Source organism: Adiantum capillus-veneris, chromosome 28, assembly GCF_014529385.1.
Source record: "Adiantum capillus-veneris isolate H3 chromosome 28, ASM1452938v2, whole genome shotgun sequence".
Classification (NCBI taxonomy): Eukaryota; Viridiplantae; Streptophyta; class Polypodiopsida; order Polypodiales; family Pteridaceae; genus Adiantum; species Adiantum capillus-veneris.
Genome location: NC_140958.1, coordinates 90,736,993 through 90,762,033, shown reverse-complemented (window position 1 = coordinate 90,762,033; position 25,041 = coordinate 90,736,993). Strand labels below are relative to the sequence as shown.

Here is a 25,041-nt window from a genome sequence, read left to right as displayed (position 1 = left end):
AACTAACTCATGCACTTGCCGCATAATCTCCTCTTGTTGAGCTTGAGAAACTCTATAAGGAGGTTTGTTAGGCGGTGAACTTGATGGAAGAAGTTCAATTGCATGGTCATCATTGCCTCGTTTAGGAGGTAGCTCACAAGGGATGTCATCAATAAAGACATCTTGAAACCCCTTGAGAAAATTGGATAACTCTAATTCCTTTTGATTGTGTATATTTTCTTTTGCTAAAACATTAGATTCATTTTGAGAATCTTTAACAAAAATCATGATTGACTTGTCGAAAGCTTGTGTATGTACAATGGGTATAGTGTTACCCATTTCCTTAGCATCTATATACATATCTTTTTCCCTGAACTTAAAGGAGATTTTCCTTTCAAGGAATTTAACATTGGCAGCCATGCGATCAAACCATGGTTCCCCTAGGATTACATTCTCATGCTTGAGAGGAGAGATAAAGAAGTCCTCTTTGTCCACATAGCTTTGGACATGGAGCCTCAATTTCCTGATTAAGGGAGTGACTGAAGCTTCTTGCCTCTTGGAAGCACCGTCTGTGGGTAGGACATCTCCCATCTCGTAGGCTTGTATGCCTAGCTTGGTGGCCAACTCTATAGATATAAAATTGTGAGTAGAACCAGGGTCAAAGAGAATAAAAGCATCATGTTCTTTTACCTTTCCCCAAGCATGGCATAGAGGAGATCTTTTGTGGTGAATTTTCTCCTCTTGGATTTCGACCAAGGTAGCTCTAGGAGGTTCATGGCAGGTGTTCTTTTGGGGACAAGCGCGGTACGCATGCCCTTGCTCATCACACTTGAAACAGCGGTTATCCTTGCGATAATGCTCGAGCTCTTTAGGAGAGAGTTTACTTTTGCCTTTATAAACTCTCTTCTCTTTAGCTTTGTTGGGGTTGCCCTTATGAAACTTTTGGACATTGTCCTTCCCCTTAGGCTCATTGGAACCCTTGTTTTCCGTGGGCTTAATATTTCTTTTAGCCCCCGTTTGGAAATTGATTCGAGAGGCCACCATAGTATGGTGTATAACCACCGATATGGTGCATGGCCTTTGGGAGTTGACATACTCCGCCATTTCTTCAGTTAAGCCCGCACAAGATTATTGCTTTTACTCTCCAAAATCCAACTTTTTGAAGACAGTGGCTTTGAGTTGTAGGTCCCAAAACTTGTCTACATATTTGTGAATGGATTCGTAAGGAGAGAGCTTTAAGGTTCACCATTTGGTGAGTACTTTGTCTTTGGCATCGGTGGCCAAAAACTGCTTCATAATGGAGGCTCTTAAAGCTTTCCATGTTCGTGGAGCTTCACCGTTGGCATGTAGGCTAGACCACCATTGCCTGGCGGACTTTTGAAAGTGCATAGCTACATGGCGTAGCTTAGAGGACTCCGTGAAGCCCTCATCTCCAAACGTCGCATCGAATTGTTGGATAAAGGCCAAGACTTTGTCCGCAGCACCAAAAGTGCCATCGTAGGTAAGGAAAGAGATGCTCTTCCCTCCCCCTTTGAACTTCTTGAGCTTGGATGACCTCTTCCACGCGGCATAGGATTTCCTATGGCCTCTTCTTTTTTATGGTTCAAAGGTTGCACCATCACTTTTTTCAGAAGATGAAGAATTTGAGGAAGATGGAGAAGAGGGTGACCTCTTTCTCGCCTTTTTCTTGCCTTGATCTTCGTTGTCTTCACCATCACTTTCATAAGAAGAAGAGGATGAAGAAGATGGAGAAGAGGGTGTCCTCTTTCTCGCCTTTTTCTTCTCTTTCTTTTTGTCATCCCTCTTTGAAGTATGGTGTGGAGAAGTATGCGATCGTCTTCTCCGTTTTGGAGGCGATGGAGAGCGTATAGCCCGTCATCTTCGTGGAGCCATCTCCGTCAAGGTGGTGGGAGACTCAATTCTTTCTCGTTCCTTCGGTGGAGGCTCTTGAGTTCTCCTTTGAGAAGGAGATGCGTCATCAAGGAGCAAATTTCTGAGCCCTTCATAGGGATCCTCTTCTTCTTCCCGAATTGGAGAGAGACCTCTTTTGGAAGTCTCGCAAGGAGGCTTCCTAGGTGTTCTCTCGTCATGGTGGGGAGCTTGGAGAATCCCATGAGCACAAAGCTGTTGTTGCACTTCACTTTGGAGGGATGGATTGTCCATGGCTTGTTGAAGCCTAGAAACAAGATAGTTAACAAGCATCGGGGCATCATTAGTAGCTTGCTCATCAGCAAAATCAAAGTTATCAACATTAATTTCACTCTCTTTACTATTGTCAACCATTCTAACAACTTTTAGGTGTAAACTTTTTAGGTGTACTTTGGCACTTCAAGCCCTAGTTGCTACTCCTCTTTACCCCTTTAGAAAAAGCACTCAAGCTACTGTACCCATGGCTTGAATACCATTACTTGCAAGGAATAGAAGAGAGGGTTGTTCAACACAAAATAGCACCGGCTCTTGTCAAGCTTCTAATAGCTCAATAGTGGTTAAGCCGTAGGCAAGCCCCGTAGGACTCCACTATTAAGACCATAGCTATCGACGGTGATGCCCCGTTAACTGCACAAAGGCAGGCGCACTGCAAGGCTGAAAAATCCCTATTCTACTTACTCACATGCAATTAATAGTACCAACCATTTATAGCTAGCTTGAGGACCTCCCTTCTTGAGCAAGAAAAGAGAAACCTTGTGCTCTGATACCAATGTAACATTTAATGGCCTAGTAACTTGTGTGTAGAGGAAATTAGCATGAACATAGTGAGCATTTCATTAGAATAGATTCCTAATGAGATTAACAAGAGTGCTTGGGTGGAGAGAGCAACAAAAAGCATAACACCTAGTTAGATAGCATGAACAATACTTCAAAAGAGAGAGAAATTAAGCAATTGACAACATTTGAGGACCTGATTTGCATGGAGCTGGTCCCCCCTCCAAAAGGCTTTGTATTATGGTTTCTCCCATCAACAGAGACATTTTACAATACAATTCTTGTGTTCCTTCAATACTAGCTAGTACAATGAAGATGGAAACTTCGTGCACTAAGAAAAACACTTAGAAAACACAACATGAAGATGGACCCAAGACCTCACACACCTTCAAAGATGGTGAAAGCTAGCGGGGTATGAGAGTAGATTGAGAGGAACAAGGAGTATTCTTACGAGAAAGATGTACATCTCCTCACATAATCACTCATATTAGCATAGCTTAGCTTAGTAATTAGCATGGTAGAGAAGATGAGCATGCATTGAAGCTTGGCTCTTGGTTGGATTTGCATCACAAAGCCAAGAGTTGTTGGTGTAGGCCTCCCTTCTCACAAGCTTGGAGTAGGTGGTAAGCTTTCCATTAAAGCTTGAGAAGGAGAGAGAGTCTTCTTTGCTTCACACATGAAATTGTGTGAGTGTGTGTGTCATAATTCCTTGCAAAAATCAACCCCCTCTCTCTCTTGGTCGACCTCCCTTGCTAATTACTCATGCTACAGCCCTATTGGACCTCCCCAGCCTCAGCCAATGGAAATTAAGTAGCATAAGTGATAGCCTTCTGACATGTGTCCCCCTTTCCCCTTTTGTGAGAGCTTTAGGTAATTAATAAATGCAACTAAACTCTCATTGGATCCCTTTGCCTCTTGGCCAATAGGAATCAAGCAAGCCATTGGGCTGTTGAATGCTCATTGGTCCCCTTGGGATACTGTCCAATAGTCTTCTAGAGAGCTTAATTCTTATTGGTTCTTTTATTAAGTGTTTTTAAATTAATTAAACTAGATTTACTCTAGCCTAATTCTCATTGGTCCACCTCCATGGCCATCCAATAGGATTTGAGTACACCTTGTGGGCATCTAGCCTAGGGAGCTGACATGTGTCCCTCTTTCCCCTTGTGTACAAATGAAGCTTGTGAGTGTGTGTGGGTGTTTCTCTCTCATCCCCTACTTCTTGGGCACGCCCCCTCCTATGTAGGGCTTGACAAAGACTTTTTGGGACACACTCAAAGCATCCAATTCCCTTAATGTTTGACCTTTGGACACAACCTTTGAATTTTGGAAGTCTTAATGGGCTGAACCTTAGGGTCTTTTGAGCCCATTGTTGCACATAGCTCTTTTGCAAATGGCCCCCCCTTTGGATCCATGTTTTCCCTCCTTTGGATCCCTGCTGTGGCCGGTCTGCTAGCTTAACCAATATTCTAGCTTTTTCTCCCCTGGCACTTCCCCATATTAAATGATCAGTTTAACATGAGAAAATCATTTAGGAGAATTAGATATTGATTATTATGACATCTACAACTCCTTCTAAGAGGAAAATATCATCACGTAGTCCCTCTCCTCAAAATCCCAAGATAGAAGAGAGGAACCAAAAGAAGAAAAAGGAGACAAAGAGGTCACCCTCTTCTCCATCTTCATCGTCTTTTTCCTCGAAGAGAAAGAGGTCACCCTCTTCTTCATTCACATCACCTTCCTCGTCTTCCAATGAAAGTAGTGGCTTATCCCCTAAAGAGCCTAGAAGGAGAGGGAATCAGAAGTCTTATGGCGCTTGGAAAAGGTCCAGCAATCTCAAGAAGTTCAAGGAGGGAGGAAAGAACATCTATTGTCTCACCTATGATGGCACCTTTGGTGCTACGGACACTACAAGCTAATGGAAAAGCTCCAAGGGCGTGGAATGCCCTAAGAGCTTCCATAGTGAAGCAGTTTCTTGCAAGAGATGCCAAAGACAAATTTCTTATCGAATGGAAAAGTTTGAAGCTGTCTCCCTACAAGTCTATCCACAAGTATGTGGACAAGTTTTGGTATTTGCATCTCAAAGCCACTGTCTACAAAAAGATAGACTATGGAAAACAAAAACAACAGTTTTGTGTTGGGCTATTTGAAGACATGGCCAAATACTTCAATCCTCAAAGGCCTAGGACCATCTCTGCAGTCATACATCATACTATGGTCTCTTCACAAATTGATTTTGAGCAAGGGGCTAACAGGAATTCCAAGCCTATGGAAACTAAAGACCGAAATGAGCCTAAAGAGAAGAACCAAGCTCAAAATTCTTCTAAAGGAAACTCTAGCAACAACAACAAAAAATCTAAGGAGAAAGGAGTCTACAAAGGTAAGAATAGACTTTCCCTTGAAGAGCTAGAGCATTTTCGCAAAGAGAACAAGTGCTTCAAGTGCGGAGATCAAGGACATGGCTATCGCACTTACCCCCAAAGAAATGCGTGCAATGAGCCGCCTAGAGCTTCTATGATTGAAACTCCAAAAGGGGATGCTCATTGCAAAGGATCGCCCCTTTTCTATGCTTGGAAAAAGGTGAGAGAGCATGATGCCTTTATCCTTTTTGACCCTAGACCCTGGCTCAACTCACAACTTTATATCAACGGAGTTGGTTACCAAGTTAGGCATACAAGTTTTTGAGATGGAGACATGTTGACTACTGATGGGGATTTCAAGGGACAAAACACCTCCGTTACTCCCTTGATTGGGAAATTGAGGCTTCATGCCCAAAGCTACGTCAACAAAGAGGACTTTTTCATCTCCTCTCTCCAGCATGAGGATGTTATCCTAAGGGCATCATGGTTCCATCGCATGGCTGTCGATATGAGGTTCCCTGAAAGGAGAATATATTTCAAGTACAGGGAAAAGAACATGTACATAGATGCTAATGATTCAGGTAACACCTTACCTCTTGTAAATACGTCTACTTTTGATAAGTTAATGAAAAGCTCAATTTTTGCGTACATGAATCTTGTTAAGGTATCTTTAAATGATCCTAATGTTTTACTAAATAAAAATAGTCACAATCAAGAAGAATTAGAGTTATCTACTTTCCTAAGTAAATTCCAAGATTTTTTTATTGATAATATCTCTAGAGAGTTACCTCCAAAACGAGGGGATGATGATCATGCAATAGAGATTCTACCAGGACGCTCACCACCTAATAAGCCTCCTTATCAATTTTCACAAGCTCTTCAAGAGGAGATCATGAGGCAAGTCCATGAACTTATAGAAAAAGGGATGGTGAGGTCTAGCTCTTCACCATTTTGTTCACCAGTCCTCTTAGTCCAAAAGAAAGACGGCACATATCATATGTGTGTCTACTATAGAGCACTAAATAGAATCACTATCAAAAATAGATTTTCCGTGCCACGGGTAGAAGATATATTTGATAAATTACAAGGGTCTACCTACTTCACTAGGATTGACCTTAAAATTGGCTATCATCGGATAAGGGTAGTCAATGAAGATATTGTAAAGACCATTTTCCACACTACATTTGGTCTCTATGAATATCTTGTCATGCCTTTTGGCTTTACAAATGCTCCAGTAACATTCAACCGCTTAGTGGAAAAAATCTTTAGGCCCTACTGCAAGTAAATTGGAGTATTCTTTAATGATATCATTATCTACTCCAATTCTCTTGAGGAGCATAAGCAGCATCTCCAGGTAATCTTTCAAGTTTTGAGAGAGAATAAACTTTTCATCGATCACAAAAAAAGGGAATTTTTCTACAAGAGATTCAATACTTAGGTCACATTATCTAGCTAGAGGTAATAAAAGGATGGCATAATCCAAGGAATCTAAACAAGCTTACAAAGATTTATTGGTATGTGTGCATACTATAGACACTTCATAGAGAAATTCTCTCTAATAGTAGGACCATTACATGACTTAACGAAAAATAACGTTAAGTATACGTGGCCTCAAAAGAGCAAAAATCTTTTGACAAGCTCAAAGAGAATCTTATCTCTCAACATGTGCTTACACTATCGGATCTCTCAAAGCCATTTGAGGTCCAATGTGATGCTTGTGGCGATTGCCTTGGAGCAGTTTTGTTTCAAGAAGGGCATGCCATAGCATATGAGAGTTGAAGACTTAACTTCAATGAGCGAGTATTGGGTATATATGAGAAGAAGCTATTAGCTATTCTACATGCCCTGGACTCATGGAAGCACTATCTTTTGGGGACTCCATTCATCCTACGTACGGATCACCAAAGCCTCAATTATTTTATGATGCAAACCAAGCTCTGTGGAAAACAAATGAGGTGGCCATGTTTTCTTTCGCAATTTAATTTTCATATTGCTCACATTGGTGGCAAACACAATCAAGTGGCCGATGCACTATCATGACGGCAAAGAGCAAATGCGGTACCTACAGCAACTCACAATGATCTATCTTTTATGATAGATGAGTATGCTCTAACCTCGATTTCAAGGATGTGATTTCAACCCTTGCATTAGGAAAGAAAGAGGAACCAGTTACCTTGCAGAATGGTTATCTTCTCTATGGAAATAGGCTGTGTGTTACTAACTCAATTCGTGAGAAAGTAATGTATGAATCACATGCTCCTCTTTATGCAGAGCATAGAGGGATACAACCTACTCTTTGGGAGTAGAGATCTACTTCTGTTGGTCCACTATGAAAGTAGAGATACAAGAGTATGTTTCAAAATGTGTGGTATGCCAAAAGACGAAATATAATAGAGGGAAGCAACCTGGATTACTCCAGTCATTGCCAATTCTTAATTCACCATGGGGAGAGCATATCAATGGATTTTATCTTTGGATTTCCCAAGTCTATCCATAGGAATATAGGAATATGGACAATAGTCGACATGTTTAGCAAACAAGCACATTTTATGCATGTCAAAAAGACTATTAAGGCACACAAAATGGCAACCCTCTTCATATCTTAGATTTTCAATACCATGGCTTACCAACATCTATAAGATCCTAGAATGACCAGTAATTCCTGAAAGGGTCTCTTTGAGAACCTAAGCACAAGGTTAAATTTCTCTTCGGCCTATCACCCACAAACGGATGGCCAAAGTGAGATAGCTAACCTTACGATTCTAGATCTACTAAAAACCTATGTCACGAAATTAGATCAACGTTCACAATGAGAAAAGTACTTACCCCTTGTAGAGTATGCGTTAAATAACACCGTACACACTTCTCTCTCACCTACTGCAAGCTAATTGTGAACTCAATTCTACTGCTATGAAGACTTAGTTTATGTGATTAGAAAGGATAGATTGATATAGCATTCATGGCATAAGCATGGTCAGAGAGATTAGGTTAGAGCTTAAATTAGGACTCAACACACAAGAGTGATGCACAATAGCTTGATTAATTATGTATACAGATGTGTGCATAGTGTTCTTTTAAGTAGAGCCCAAAGAGAGAGAACCTAGGCGTCATATCCTCATAACATTGCAGAATAGCTTAATTGATTCCACATACAAATGTGTACATCTAAGTGTCATATCCTCACAGCATTTAGGTGTCATATGCTTTGCTCTCCACCTCATAGGCTGACTAGACTCTTTGCACATCATACTTCCACACCACATTATTCACATGGCTTGACACATAATATATCTAGGCAGAGACGGTGTTCATCCAAGGTGCAACAAAGCCCACATCAGCATGATCAATGTCAAAAATCATGATTTTTGGCAATTTTGACTATTCCACATGCTTGTTCTTGAAGAGTTATGATGGATTTGGATCATAATTTTCCTAGTTTTTGTCAATTTTGGAAATAGGGATCTCAAATTTCATTTGTCGGCACTAATTTGTATGTTTAGAGATCCAGTTGAGCTCCGATGTGGCCCAAAGACTAACAATAACATGAGTTTATACAATATGATGTTAGAAGTACGTACTGTGTTTAGATTGATATTAGCAATATTGTTGACTCTTGAGGCAAAAACGAGCAATGAATCTTCTAACATCCAAAAGAGACCCCAAGGTGTTTGGACTCTCTCAATTCTCTCAAGAGCCTAAAATCTCTTTGAAACTATCACCTACAAATAAAATGAACATGTGTGTGGTCTTAAGGTACACACAGAACTAAAGCTCCACAAGGTACATGTGTGTGGTCTTAAGGTACACATAGAAGTAAAGCTCCTCATGAGGCCATGAGGGTCAAGTGAGACACACAAATTGTTGCAAGTTTTGAGCCTAAGAGGTAGACTTCTGCAATTATGTACGGAGTTGCAATTATCTCCATCAACACTCACAAGAAGTATTGGACAAATTCTCACAATAATTCCCACATTGTGACTTACCTCAACATCATGAGCTTCTGCGAGGGAGGCATTGCATACCTAGCTAGGTGCGATTGGGGGCAGGGGACCGCCGGTCCAGTGTTGGGGTGGGGGGGCAACGGTCCACTACCCCCAATCGTACCTAGCTATGTATGTAGTGCGTCTAGAGCGGAAGTTTATGATATGCATTGTATGAAAAACACTGAAAAAGACTCCGCTTTCCTACATTAGAAAATTTCTAAATCTTCTTGTGACTTATTATCAACAAATATTTATATAGGAAGCCCAGAGACAAGGGTGAATATGCTGTATTATCCTCTTGTCAATGGTTGGTCGATGCAATGCCTTCTCCTTCCATGGCGCGGCCTGCTAGGAAGCAAATGACCAACACTCCATCGTCGAAGCATGCAGGCTCCCTTCATAGCCTGTTTGCCCTTGGTGAGTGGTTTTGCCTTTGGTGGCTTCCCTGTTTGCGCTTTGGTCTAATTTAGCGGCTTTGCTTGGAGGGTGTCATATTTGTGGGTTGGTTGCCCTTCACCTGAGGGACATCTCTGATTCAGCTGTTGGGATCCCTACCGATTGAGGATGCTGGTTGGCTTCGCTCCTCTGCCTGAGGTGTTATAAGCTTTGTAATCTCTCAGGGTTGTGGCTCCTTGTAAAAGCCAAGATAGATGTATGTTTTTTCCTTTTAATTTCAACAAGCATTGCTATGTTTAGAGAAAAACACTCTCACCTTCACCAAAATTTTGGCATTTAAGCAAGAAAAGAAGGAGATGGTGAGGCAATGCATAGAAAGGATGAAGACCTTTATCCAATGAGGAGATACCATCATTTCTTGCTTCTTAGAAGTATTGAGGAGTAAATAGATGCAAATTCACCTCTTTGGAAGGGGGCACACATCCTTTGTATTCAATTTTTCGACGATGCTGAGAAGTAATTGGGAAATTGTGACCTATCAAGAGCATCTAATGATACGACCCTTTTACAGATCCATCCCTACTGGTCGAAATGAGAATTTTAAGGCTCACACCGAATATGATCATACGATGCATGTGACAAGAGGTCCAGAACAATGTGCCCCATAGGTTGGGTAACCCTTATCCACCTTATGTATGTGGTATTTGAGGAGAAAACCACCCAACTGGAAGTTGTGAAGTGGCTATCGATTCGGGAATATGCTGCAATATATGTATTCTAGGGCCAACATAGAACCACCAGTTGCTATTTCCAAAATAAACCTCCAAGGGACTCGACTAGGTATTAGCCATGCCAACAAGGTTGAGCTAAAAGGATAACAACCTCTTACGACAGAGGGAAATGTTGGACCATCCTTGTTCAGCTGATCGACATCATCGAGGCTAGTGGATGTACAAGAAGAGCAACCAGGTAACTAAATAGTGTGTACAACACCCCATCGCAAAAGTGCTGGATTAATGTCCTACTACCAAGGCTATGACGTTTGCCCATGAAAATTTGAGGCCACATATCACAAGAAGAGTAATGAGACACTATGCAAAATGCAGATCACACATTGTCCATGATTACCACACAAATGAGGAAAAACCTTGTAAAATCCAAAGATGAGTGTAGGATTCATTGAGCACTTCCCACCTTCCATATGAATATATGTGCCTTTTGTCGAAAAATAATTATATATTTATAGAATCCCTTTTGTAAGAACATTGAAAACGACTTAGAGCGCCCTTGGCAAGTTCTTCTGGGCATATTCTCCTCAAAGAAACTACTTCTAGTACACTCAAAGCGACTCCTTCCAGAAAGAAAGCCTCACTCTACATTTGTTGAAATCAATTCATAGCTTCTTGGCCCAATGCAAATCCAAAAACTATCCTTGCTGGGATCACTCTGAGTTGATTTTCCAACTTCTCAAAGAATTTTCTGATTTGTGGATGCTTGATCTCCCTCACTACAAATTCCAAAACATTCCCCTCCCAACATCCAATAGCTATATCTTTAAAGGATTTCAAGCACCTTTCTTACTCGAGTTACCACCATAATGCCACACGTGTTCAACATGCAAGCATAAGTGATCGCATGTGAAGAGAAGAGCTCACTTGAAACCCGCCAAAACAGACCACAGCTACGTGACCCAAATCCATTGTGGCCTATCCCATTGACAATGTCCAACAATCAATTCATTCCAAGAGACCACATACTAGAGAAGAAGCTCGTCAAGGACTTGTGGGTTGAAAGTATGCCACTTGGTACAAATGTCATCCAAAGCTTTGATGCGCATAACATTTTGTGGTTAACAACCCTTGACTAGGAAACTCATCATGAACCCACCCAAATGTTCATGAGTGTTCCATGCCTTACAAAGTTGCAATCATGGGTGTTCTTGGTATCATCATTAACTCGTGCTTTCGAAAGTACCACACTTCACAGAAGTGCCAATGATTGCAATGACATTTTTCTCAACGTTCCTTGCTTGCAATCTCATTTTGAAATTCTTTGCACACCTTACCCTTCATGCATAGTGCCACATTCAATCAAAATGCAAGCGCACATGACCACACTCAAAGAGAATCCCTAGCTCTAAACAGCCATTAACTTTTTGGCCCTACCCCAATGCATACATTATGCAATCAATGCATTCCAAGAGACCACATCCACAATAAGAAAGCTCATGGAGTATCTTTTTGTACTGTACACTTTACTAAAAGTTACATCATACTTGGCATACTTCACATCCATGGATGTCTCCTTGTTTCAAGGATTCTCGAATAACATCGTCATAAAGGATTGGTTGAGCAATGTCAACATCCTGCATAATTCCACATGCTTCCTTGCTAGAAAAACAGCTACTGCTCATGGACTTCCTTTGCTCTTGTTGATGCATTAGTATTGTGATCCTGACTCCAAGCCCAAAAACACAAAATCTAATGCTGCCAAGAGGCATGCACACCGGAAATTTCAAAACATTGCAAGTTTCAAACGAAGGCTTTAAACTAACCAGAAAAGAGAGAGAGATCTTTACTATTCTTTCGACCCACATGGCAAGGTTTGAGAAAAGCATGCCCTTTTTACATGGCATTGACACTCCCTTTCGAGATGCCAACAAAGCGAACAGGTATCCAAGCAACACCACTTTTCTTAAAGCTTCGCAGTCAAAGTGACCTGTATTTGGGGTACCTGGATAGAGTATGCTCCTTACAGAAAATGCTTGTGTGTTGTTCCTTTAAAGAAATGAGCTTGTATAAGAAACCAAAAGACCTATGAATAGGCATATTAGCCTTGAGTAAGATCCTGTGAGCTGCTGCTGTACAAACTAACTAAGAATAGTAGCCAATATTGGCCAAAAAGAATTGCTTTTGGAAGAAAGAATATGGATGCAAAATGATGGTATTATACTGCAAATCGGTAACACCATCAAGGAGCATCACCATGGCAGTCGCAACAGCCTTTCCCTTCAAAGTTTGGACAGCAAGCTGTGGGTAGGGCTCTGCATGCCATTCTTTGTCCCATTGCTCCATTTACTGTCCGACTCAATACTAGGCGGCACATCAACAGCTGGTGAGCAGTTGAAAAACCCATGGGGCTGCAGCAGACATCAAACAAGTGAATCTTTATGAACTGGACAAGTCGCTTCAGAGTTTGAAGAGCGGAGTAATGGCAAAATCAAAATACTTACCATAAGGATGAATCCAATTCTCTCAACTGGCATGACAGGCCAGTCTTCTAACCTGGGCACATGCGTAACTCCAAACACGTACCTGAGAGATATGTGAGCTCTCTCTCTCTCTCTCTCTCTCTCTCTCTCTCTCTCTCTCTCTCTCTCTCTCGTCGGATAGATCTCTGAATCTTCTTCTTCTTCTCTGGCTACCAGGAGGACATGGATAGAGCCGCCACAGGAGTTGGGCACGAAGATGGCTTTCTATAGAGAGCATCTTCTCCACCTCACAGGAGATGGGTTTGTGATTCAACCCAGCTACATGGACACACATATGTCTCATGGTTTGCGGTGTGCCATTGGTCAGATACGCACATCCTCACATCAGGTGGAGATTGAGACTGGTAGATTTAGAGGAATACCAGCAGACAGCAGGATATGCCGCTTATGCCAGTTAGAGCCAGAGACAGAGCTACATTACATAGGTCATTGCACACTGTACTATGAGATACGGGCCATTTCCATTGCTTATTCAGAGAGGGTTTCGGACCTCGGTCCTTTCTCTAGGGTCATGAGTTATGAGGATCAGAGATGTCTGGGCTATATCTACTTGAGTTACACGGATATAGAGACACTCTACTGGGGGGGGGGGGGGGGGGGGGGGGGGGGGGGGGGGGGGGGGGGGAGAGAGAGAGAGAGAGAGACGGTCCCAGAGACAGATTACAGATTTCTTTTCACTAGATATGGGACAGCCAGAGGAGCAATCATCATTGCAGAGCTTGGCCCACACTCATTCAACCACTACCAGCACTCTCATCGACCGAGCACTCGAGTTACGGAGATCCACACGGCCACGATTGAGGAGAGGGGCTACACAGTATCGACGGAGACTACAGCAGAGGATTCGAGCCATCCTCTCTCGATATCCAGAGTGCGGATGAGGATGGATTCTAGTAGTAGTATCTAGTTCTTTTGTACCCAGACATGGTATTAGATTCACCATTTTGTAACAGATTGGTTTCATAGGTCATTTTGGCCTTTTGAAGACGTTAATATTTCATCTCTCTCTCTCTCTCTCTCTCTCTCTCTCTCTCTCTCAATAACCTAACCCCTCGCAACACCCAAATGGTTTTGATGACTGAAATACATAGCAGGCCCGAAGGCGACATCCAAAAAAACATCTATACCTAGCCACAGGGGCAAAAACTGAAAAACTGGAGGAACTGAAAAGGCAAGAAGAGCCTTGGCCATCTAGGGAAGAGAAAGGATGACAGCTGCCTCTGAAAGATACTCTCTACGACGACTGTAGTCTGTGCTCCATAATCCCAAGATAACCAGTCATATCAGCCAGAAAGGAACTTGCTGCCAATGACAGCCACTCAATGTCGGCCACTAACTAGGAACATCTCCAACCATGGAGTTGAAATGGCCTTGACAGACTCTAACGAGTGGAGGACCTTGAAAGACTCTGGTGAGTGGAGGACAGGTTTGATCTTGACGGACTCTAAGGAGTGAAAATTCTATGGTTTGACCTCAGGTAGTTTGCTCGAGTAGCTAGGTCCTAGGGGACCATGACGGCTTCTTTGGCAAACAAGATCCTCATGTGAGGACCTCCGTTATCTCAGCTTTTTAGCATGTCAAGTTTACCTATGGTGTGATAGTACCTGGGTCTTGAGTTCCATGAAACTCAAGTTATGCTAGCCAATTGCAAAGGAAGCAGTTCTACTCCAAATGGTCTTATATTTCTCTTTGGGGGCTGTAAGAGGAGGGCACCATGTGCCAAGTGAAAAGAACAGACTAGAACAGACTTTTAGCACTTCCAAACAACTAAACAGAGCAAGGGAGAGAGAATCAATGAGACGGACAAAAGAGTGGCAGAGTTCCACTCCCAAAGTGCACTAGCCCCAAAACCCTGGCACCCCTTTCAGTATTTCTTTATTTTACTTCCACGGGTGACAAGTGTTAGGCTCCTTGTAATGTGCACGTTTAACCTTATTGGAATTAGGATATTTAAATTTGTACACTTCACTATAAAAGTTGTGCACTTCACTATAAAAGTTAGGAACTGTAGATCTATTGGAACTGATAAAAAACATCAGGAACAGACAATTTTGATGTGTCATATGATGGGTGACATTAAGCATTGTGAAGAAGTTGTTCTGTAAGTTCCATGGGAGAGACCAGGGAAATGGGTATTACCGATGCATCACATGATGGGTGACGGGAGCATCGAATAGGGAGTATACCATTAGTCTGGGAGGAAATCTGAATTGGATAGAGAATTACGCGTAAAGACGCAGGCTGTCACAAACTGGTGACGTGGTTGGCCCCCGGACACACTCACACCCCCTGCTGACGTGGCAACAGCCCGAAAATTGCACCGACATGCTGATGTGGCACTGTAAGGACAGTCGCAACATGCGTTGACATGCTGATGTGGCAGCGTACAAACTTCCGTGATTTATGCCGACAGCACGGACTTTCGCAAATCGCGCTGCCAGCTTTTGGGGATTAATGCTTTTGAGTTGAGAAGCTTTTGAGGGATCAATTGCTTTTATTTTTAACTGATTTTGGGGCTCTGCTTTTGGGCAACCCTTGTAACAATAAATAGCTCTCTTGGGTTTCATTACTCCGAGCATTTGGACGCAAAGTCGGAGTGTGAGATCCCAAAGCCTCCCTTGTACTTTGCACACAGATTAATATTAAAAAAAATACCGAAAGGAGCGCCAATCTTTGGGGCCAATACCTCTTGACACAGAACTACGTTGGACTGTGTCGTCTTTTGTGAATTGTTTTGAAGTGAATCTCTACTGTGTCACGGTAGAATCTAGACTTGGGGTGTCCAAGTTTGTTACAGGCACAAGAATAAAGATGGGTTCTAAGAAGGTTTTTTTACAAAGCAAGATATTTCTAAGTGCTTTTCGGGAAAGAAGATGCTTTCCCCTATGCCTGCATTGCATCTGTGTATGAGATTGCATCCAAGGATGCTTGGAAGTGCTACGTAGCAACAAGTTTCAGCTCACAAAGTTTTTATTCAGTTTTTGAACAGGTTCACATTATTTTTAAAAAGTGATCAACTTCCCATTTATTGAGTTTTCTTAAAAGGTTCACATTATTTTAAAAAAGTGACCAACTGTCCACTTAATAATAAAGCATAAAATAGGAAGCGCCCCTTCTACATGGTAAAAACAACGATCTCTCTCTCTCCCCTCTCTTGAAAGTTGTCGTCACATCTCTCCCCCCTTCCTGCTATTCCAACACTCCCTTGCCCTGCTATTCCTGAAAGAGTTCTACCAATTATTCTTGTCGGCGCCAAAGGCCTATAAAAGCAATGGAGCGCCCCGGCCCCCCTCTTTGGTGCCAGTTTTGCCAGCACTAGCGCAAGGAAATTCTGCCACCCGGAATCTACAAGTGATCGCAAGAAGTCGACATACAAAGGTCGCTTTTCCGTACTTGGAGCGACAGGTAATGTCACAAACTAATGACGTGGCAACTATACGAAAGTCCCAGATTTCGCTTTTCGTGCTGACATGCTGCATGGCAACAGTACGGATTTTTGCAATAAGCGTTGGTAGCTTTTGACGCTAGTGCTTTTGGACGAGTTGCTTTTGAGTTTGAAGCTTTTCATGTAACTGCTTTTCATAGGCCAAGGGCCTTTAAATATGAGCCAAGGGCTCATTCTCTGGCATGCTTCTGTGTGAAGGTGCAGAGGATGGAGTATCGACAATGTATTGAGTTCAAGAAATATAAAGAAATACCGAAAGGGGCGCCAAAGTTTGGGGCCAGTACTCTCTTGGGATAGAACTCCGCCACTCTCCGTCTCGTGTGTCTCTCTCTCTCTCTCTCTCTCTCTCTCTCTCTCTCTCTCTCTCTCTCTCTCTCTCTCTCTCTCTCTCTCTTTCAATGCATTGTTATTTGAGAGTGTTTAAAGTTGTTCAATATGTTCATTTCCATTCGCACGTGGTGCCCGTCCTCGTGTCCTGGTATCAGAGCTTCAGGGGTGTGCTTTCTTCAAAGCATACCAATCCTACCAAAGAGGAAACAGAGCAAACTGACGCTTCGAAAATTCTATAAAGAATCTTCACATCCGAGCCCCTGACTTATAAGCGATTCCTACCCTTACTTCATCGCACATCGGACGCGCTCCCGCCTTCATCGCTCTACCTTTAGAGAGCATAAGCCATAAGAAATTCAAGATCACTTGCAAGAGACAAAGGAGTTCGTTTTTGCCCTAAAAAACTCTAAAAACATGCTTTTTGATACTTTTCTGTGTTGCAGAGACTTTAAAAAATCTCTTCAACGGTTGAGAATTTGGATATGCAACAGAAGGCAACGTTGATCCTCTCAACAAGCTCTATGCATTGACACAAACGGATTTTATATCCAACACCTTTGGAAAATTAGGGTTTGTGCAGAAAATTTCAGCATGTGTGGAATTTCTGAAATAATGCTTTTTGGAAGATCTTATTGCTTGTGTACGAATAACAAATAATAGGAGCGAGGAACTTGCATCTGTAAGCATTGGGAAGTAGGGAGCTCGACATCCACTCTTTGCAACGAGGTTCACCTTGAAATTTTGCACGTTTTGCAAGTGAAATCGAGGATGAGATGGTGAGGAATTTGCATATGAAAGCAATTGGGAGCAATGACGGCTCAAATTTGAAACCCAATCACGATTCAAGATAAGAATCATGAATTTTATTTGAAATTTGAATGAATGATGATAATGATGAATGATGAAATAAGATTCTAGTACATCAAGATTCCCAAATAAATGAGTTAACGGATATTGTGGTGAGCGCATCAAAAGTTCCAGAAAGATGAGATGGCTACACAAGGATCTAGGTGCATCAAGACTTCCGGACGGATGAGATGACTAGACTAAACGATTGAAACATTGTGAACTAAGTGTGTGATTTGTGAGCTGCATGTTCAATGAATGTACGTTGTTGTGGGCTGTAGTACATGAGTACATAGAGTCAATGTCTACTGAAGAAAGTTTCTGTCTTATAGTTGTTTTGCAGGTGTAATCGAGGATGATTACTTTCTTTCAAAAAGTCACAAACTAATGACGTGGCAGTTGTACGGAAGTCCCGGATTTTGGGTTGACATACTGGTGTGGCAACTCTACGGATTTCCGCGATACGCGCTGGCATTTCTTTAAATATAATGCTTGAACTCATTACAACTCCCATGACTCTACTTTGCCTCCCCTGCAGATAGACTGCCAAGTGAGAGCCCATGGATCATATTTAAAGGCCCTTGGCCTCTAAAAACAGTTTACATGAAAAGCACTCATACTCAAAGACTTATGGTTCAAAAGCAGACAGCACCAATTGCGGAAATCCGTACAGCTACCACGTCAATACTTGCAACGTAAAACGCGGAATTCCATATTGTTTGCAACGTCAACATGTCAACGCAATTGCGGGGTTTCGTACAGCTGTCACATCATCAACTTCTACGCAAGAGATTGTATGTGTGTGTGATCCTCCTTTAATTTAATGCCTTTAGGATACTTAGCCCCCATCGAACACGGTACCATAAGTTAGCAAGAACTCCTCTTTAAAAATAGGCCTTGTTATGTTGCTTCTTCTTAGGGTTTAGGCCCCTCAGCCGGGATCTATATGTTGGCTCCGTTCTTCAGTGGCTTGACACGTTAGCAGTTTGTGACATCTTCCCTTGAAAGAAAATTTTGGAGTCATTCCGAGGGACATTCCAAGGGACAATCAGTCTTCTCGTTCCAAATTAGAAATGAGAGCTCTTGATGTCCTGGGTCGTTGGCTTCCCAAAAGTCTCATCCAACAGGAAGTATATTCTCATTCCAGATTGGAACTCTTGATATCTTAGGTCGTTGGTTTCCCAGAAAAATCTCATCCGATAAGAAATATTCAGTGATTGGCACATCACAATGCAACACAAATGCTCACATATGCATGTTACAAGAAATAGAAACAGAAAGTCACTGATGAAGACTCCCCCTTCAAATAACCATCCACGTCCACGCCATGAGTTGTTCAACAACTCCCTCATCACTCCTCTCGCATAACCTAAAAAGGTCCGAGCCAGAAGATATAGAGGCCTTTTACAACCAAACGCCCCCCAAACCGCAGTCTGCGCCGTTTGAAGGTTCAAGCATACAAAGGATCCCCAGGACATCCCGTCTGCGTCGTTATGAGGTTCAAACAAACCAAAAAACAGCTCTCGCTACTCCACCCAGAAGTAAATCACCAAGCATTGAAACCAGTATTAAACCAACGTCAAACAGGATCACCAAACAAGTTCTTAAACTTGAAAAGCAATCTCGACATCAGTGGAGCTCGAAAAAAACGGCTCGAAAAAAACGACTGGTCTTCCAACTTGAAACCTGCACCAAATTTAGGGTTAGATTTCTTCCATAAGGTTATAGCCAACTGCAACATGGGTCCATAAGCTCTTGAACAATCGAAACAAGCCTCGACAGACAATGTTCTTGTGGTAATGACGATAGCCCCAAATATTCATCACACTAGACCTCCAAGGTTATCGGTTTGAGAAGAGACACCTAGTAAGAGAAGTCCAAAACTTTCAAGTCGTAATCTGCTAGGGTTTCCGTGTGGCAAGCATTTCAGGATACCCACTCTGCCAGAAGCTACACTCTAAAGGAAGATGTTTGAAGGCACATAACTTCGAGCAAAAAAATTTCTTAAAAGCTTAACACGTCCTTGGAGTGTGGCTTGGTAGCTGTAGACATCCACCACTACATGGCACTACCTCTGAGAAAAACAATGGCTTGAAAAATCCTTGATCCTTCTCTTGCAAGTGATCTTTATGGCTTATGCCCTATAAGATAGAGCGATGAAGATGGGAGCGCGCACGATGCGCAATGAAGGGTGCAAGTGGCTAATAAGTCCGGGGTCGGGACACGAAGATTCTAAAATAAAATTTGATGTAAGCTTGAAAGCGCATCTTGCTCTATCTGCTCTTTGGTAGGACCGGTATGCTTTCAAAAAAGCATACGCATGAAGCTCTAATACCACCGTCGCGCGACAGGCACCACATGCCAACGGAAAAGAACAGACTGAACAACTTTAAGCACTTCAAATAACAACTAATCCGAAAGAGATGCACGACACGAAACGGGAGTGGTGGAGTTCCACCCCAAGAAAGCACTGGCCCCCAACGTTGGCACCCCGGTATTCCTTCATATTACTTGTACTCAATACAACTCCCATGGCTCTGCTCTGCATCCCCCATGGGTAGATTGTCAGAGTGAGAGCCCATGGGTCATATTTAAACGCCCTTGACCTCTAAAAATAGTTTACATGAAAAGCAGTCAAACTCAAAAGGCTTATGGTCCGAAAGCAGCCAACGCCAATTGCGGAAATTCGTACAACTGCCACATCAGCACTACAGCATAAAATGCGGAATTCCGTATTGTTTGCCACGTCAACATGTGGCGCAAATTGTGGGGGTTCCGTATAGCTTCTACGCAAGAGATTGTGTGCGCGTGTGATCGTGCTTAAGTTTAACCCATCAAACGATGTCCCATAAATTAGCAAGAACTCCTCTTTAAAAATAGGCGGCTCGGCAAGACTTTGCAAGTCGGTAAAACTTCTTCTGTTGCTTCTTAGGGTTAGGCCCCTCGGCCGGCGTTTGGCCCCTCGGCCGGCGTTTGTATGTTGGCTCCGTTCTTCAGTGGCTTGGCACGTCAGCAGTTTGTGACACACGTGGTGACCGTCCCCGTGACGAGTAAAGCTTGTGAATACGCTCTACAAGTTGTGGTTTTCGTGTTTGTGCTTTGTAGCATGCAAGTTAAGACACAGAGCAAGAGCTTACACAGAGCAAGAGCTTGGTGGATGCACGCTGAAGAATTCAAGAAAAACACCTTAGGGCTTGAACAGCTCAAAGTACAACCAAAGAGAAAACGGAATGCTTTAAGTCTCATTACACAGAATTGCATACAGAAGACAAGCGAGACTCAAGGAGCATGCATCTTCAAGACAAGACACTCACAGGGAGTTTTTCAAGCAGCAGACAATAGCGGTGAGAAATTGTAGACTTACCATAGCACGATATCTGCTTCCTCTAGTTTTCTATCCTGTAAAACCCACGTCGCAAGGCCTTCCCCAGTGCGTGGATTTTGATTAGGAAACTCTCCAGCAGGAAACTTTTCTTGACTGTTGTATTGTGTGACCCAAAGGTTGTGCCTCAAAAATTCAGCTCTTCTAAACAACATTGCATTTGGACCAGCCAACGGCAGGCAATTCGAACCTGGAACCAGTCTGTAACCTGTTAACTGTCCCGTTCGATTGACACTCCGTGTGTTTCTCACCTGCCATAAAAACTTACATGAGCTTTTATTCACCACCAGAAAGGGTACAGATACAAAATCAGCTCTTACAATCCAATGTCTGGCTGCAAGTGGATTGCAATCCCTCACAGCTTGTAGCTCAGACTGAAGTAGCTTCTCCTCTGCATAAAACGCATTATTGTGCACGTTATTGGGGCCTGGCTCCTCAACTTTCACATCTACCTCCACTACCTGCAACAACATGTGTCAAATAACCTCAAGGACGAGCAATGATTACATCATAGGAAAATACAAGAGTGTGCCCCTTCCGACCTGATTCAAAGCCTCTCCAGGCCTGCAGTCCACAGCCATATTTAGACGGGCAACAAAGAAATGTTGATGGACAGGAGCATATAGCCCCGGGGCAATTACAGTCCCATGCTTCCGAATTTCACCTGGCTTCAAAGCTCCTAAGCTAAGTATTCCAGTCAGCTTAACTTCAGCCTCTACTTTCCCATCCTGGCATTTTGTAAAGTTAGCAGGTTAAAACCATATAAATCACTTGACTGCTAACAAACCAAGTAAAATTAAACAAGCTCCATATTCAATCTACCTGATAGAAGTGCCAAAAAAAACCATATTCGTAATTTGCCACAGTGCAGAAAAAAGAAATGGTTAGTCGCCTTGATCGTCGAACTTCGGACAGACCTGTCCGCCAATCCTGATGCTTCCAAAGCACTCCAAAGTCCTCCTCATGTAAACAAACACAATTCTCTATGGTTTCCACTCCTCCTGTGAAGTTTGTGAAATGAACGTCAAAGTATTTTATATGCCCTAAGCAATCGCAACCCTACCAACAATCAAAGAAAAAGAGCTTCAGTTAAACTACTGAATTCAAGGTCCTAGGCAAGATACAATTTTTGGTTAAAAACCATAGAAGAAACCAACCCTCTTCAAAGAATGTGCATTCTTGCCAAGGCCATCTTCCCCAGCATCGAAGGCATTCTTTCTGTAATGAGGCTCTTTCGGATCACCATAGGGAACAACCATTTCCACAAAGCTCAAACGATGTGCAATAGAACGTCGTCCGAGACTACCGTCATTGTAAGCCACACAATGAATCACCAATCCTTCCTTGGGTGTAAACCCAATTCGAAAATTCCACTGCAAAATTAAGAGCATGTTCAGACACAGCAATGCTGCCTTAAATTTGCAACTGTAGCTACTAATGACGATTGAAATCAGACCAACCTTCTGCCATTCAACAGCATATCCATTGACACGGAAACTGGGTCCCTCTGGCTGTAGAATATGCAATGGCTTTACATCACTCCGATCAACTCCTCCCCGCGTCTCAGCTGCAGTGTAGTTTCGAAGAGGATCAGGAGGAGGAAGTGGAATCAACTTGCTGTCTTCAAACTCAATAATCTTCATGTGTTGCAAGTCAACAAGGACATGTATCCCCTCCACAGGTCGGGCGTAGCCATTTTCCATGGGACAGTCACTTTCAGTCCTACAGAAAATAAGGGGTCTTGCAAGCCTTCGGCTTGGAGCATCTTCTTCCTTATAATACCCGACACACCTAACCACAAGCAAACCAGTCAACTTCAACTTTCTGAGCAGAAATTCCTCCACAAACATACAAGCAGCAGCCTACTTCATAGACCTCATATAAACAGTCATAACTCTTACCATGCATCGACCATGACAAGGTCCATATCGTTGATACCCCTTCTCTTCATAGCGTCCACAAATGGAGGAAAAGCCTTCACTGTAGCCTCACAGCCAGCATACTCCATGGCATCCTGGTGAACATAAAGGACAGTTTACCAAAATATGGCAAGTGTTGATTTTCATGCAGCCATAAGATTTGGGGAAGCCCGCAATAAGGAAATCAACAATTCTCAGAAAATCTTACGATCGCTGGTTGCACATCAGGTATGACTTCAGATGATATAACCTTCCCTCGGTGATGACCACCTCGGGCAGCAGCATAGACCTCTGTCAGCTCAACAATCCAGACACTGGTTTCATTTGTAAGTTTATTGTACACAATAAGCCTTGCCTGTCGAGGAGGCAGTTGCTTGGGAATTACTGGGCCCCCTTTACCCACAGGAAGGATAGAAGGTTGGAAAGGGGGGAAAAAGTAAGCATCAGCCAGAGCAACAATATGTTTATCTGGTTCTTTCAGGACTATCTCCACAAAACGCATTCCATCACGCACCTGAAAAAAAGCAAACATATCAAGTAGCAGAACCAGAGCTCTCTGAATTTCAAAATTTCAGCTTAAGTGTTAGTGGTATCTCAATGGAAAAGCTGTAAAGAATGGTGTGCAATCTAAACAGACAACCCATAAACCAAATATGCAGTTATAAGCTGGCAATTTGCGACCTTGATGAAAGTTTAAGTCTGAAGTTGAGCTGGCCAAAGACAAAAGCACCATCCACACTTCTTTAGTTTGGGCTCTGAAAGAGCACATAATGCACCAGAAAAGCCTTGAATTTGATGCCATGCAGAAAATGGTACATGATATTGTTCAAGTAAAGTCTCTCTCTCTCTCTCTCTCTCTCTCTCTCTCTCTCTCTCTCTCTCTCTCTCTCTCTCAGAGCACATGCATGTGAGCGCATTTGCTGGTGTTACCTCTGGAGTGGCGCCTGCTGCCCTCACTGTGGCCACGGCAACAGCAATCTCAGCTGGAACAAGCGGATCCAAGGGATGAATTGACTGAGGGAGCGGCACAGTTACAATTCCTGCGGCACGCAAGATGAAGGAATAAATGATTATACCATATAAGTGCCAACGGAAATACAATAGAATGAACGACATCTCCATCTACCTTTGGCCGATGGCTTAGCAGCTCCATCGGGCTTGAGGATGGCGATTGCAGCTCCATCAGGCTTTATGAGGGTCAGAGGAGGATTGACAATGGCAATGGGGGCATCATTAGTGGGTGTCGGCAACCTCCAATTTGGGCTTGTGTTGAGGCATGCAGAAGCTGTTGCTCGTGTAAGGAGGGCCCGCTTGTCTACGGATTGACTATCAACAGCAGCAGCTTGAGAGGCTGAGTCAGGAGAGGATGGTCGTGAAGTGGGGGAGGCCTTGCAGCAAACCGTCGCCTGTTTCGAATGTGGGGCCATGACGCTGGATTTGCGAGCGATAGGGGAAGGAGGCCGTGCTGCTCAAGACCAGCCAGGAAGTGGTAGCACTGCTGCATACGGCAAGCGGAGAGACCTGCAGAGAAGACCAGAGAAGAGAGGTGGAGGAGAGCGACTTGGCGAAAATGAACATAAAGGGAAGACATGAATCATTAATGGAGAAGAATAGTGCTACGCGGGAGCTTACCTGGCTAGCACAAGCAGCTGCCTGTGGGCCGAGCGGGGGAGGGGGGGGCAGGGGGAGGCGAAAGAAGAGAAAGGACTCGAGGACGGAATTTGGCGTGTGCTGGCTATGGCGTCATGCGATACCCTGAAAACCTAAAAAGGCAAAAAGAGGGGTTTGCGCGAGCGGGACCGACGAGCTAGCATGTCGCCGAGAAGGTGGGAGGCTTGTGTATTGGAGGAAAGCAAATTCCCTGCTTTTCGAACTGATTGATTTTATTATTTAATTTCTGCTTTTCTCATTGGATAGTGCCAAGGGTAGTGTACACGTGGCAGTTCCTGCCTTTCTTTGTTTAAAAGGCAAGTTTCATTATAGTGGGGTAGCTGCCTCTTATTTGGAAAGTGCACGCACTTTTCAATCTCTCTTGTTGAGGCAAGAGGTTACCCAAAGTTGCCACACAGTCCACCCACAGTCCTTTTGATGTTGGGGAACGAAGGTTTATGGATATACCACTGTGGAATATGTGGAGGTGCTCCTCCATGTGGCATTGTTAGTGTTAGTGAGAAAAAATCAATTTCACAAAAGTTACAAATTCCCTTTCGAGTAGATTCAAAGAGGAATTTTTCTCAATTATTTGGCACTTTTTCCAATTTAGCACTGTTTTCTTCAATTTTTAAAGCTGATTTTCTCCTTTTCTCCGTTCTTTCAACTGGTTGTTTATGATTTTTCAACCGGCCCAAGGATAAGCGGAGACACACTTTTCTTGAACATTGGTTAGTGCCATAGACTCCAAGCCTTAGGGTGTAGTCAGACTGTGCGCTA

The 25,041-nt window shown here is 43.0% G+C and overlaps 1 protein-coding gene across 1 annotated transcript; it reads right to left on the bottom strand.

The window, feature by feature from the left end:
* Positions 1 to 11,968: 11,968 nt before the first annotated feature.
* On the bottom strand, positions 11,969 to 24,393 carry LOC147420874 (spermidine copper dependent amine oxidase 1-like). The gene is made up of 13 exons (XM_086505154.1): positions 24,244 to 24,393; positions 23,738 to 24,132; positions 23,542 to 23,651; positions 22,820 to 23,125; positions 22,594 to 22,706; positions 22,153 to 22,483; positions 21,850 to 22,065; positions 21,515 to 21,751; positions 21,235 to 21,420; positions 21,013 to 21,153; positions 20,675 to 20,943; positions 12,651 to 12,732; positions 11,969 to 12,557 (listed from the first exon to the last, which is right to left on the bottom strand). The coding sequence occupies exons 2-13, from the start codon at positions 24,036 to 24,038 to the stop codon at positions 12,429 to 12,431; spliced, it is 2,421 nt and encodes an 806-aa protein (XP_086361280.1). The 5' UTR covers positions 24,039 to 24,132; positions 24,244 to 24,393; the 3' UTR covers positions 11,969 to 12,428.
* Positions 24,394 to 25,041: the final 648 nt, after the last annotated feature.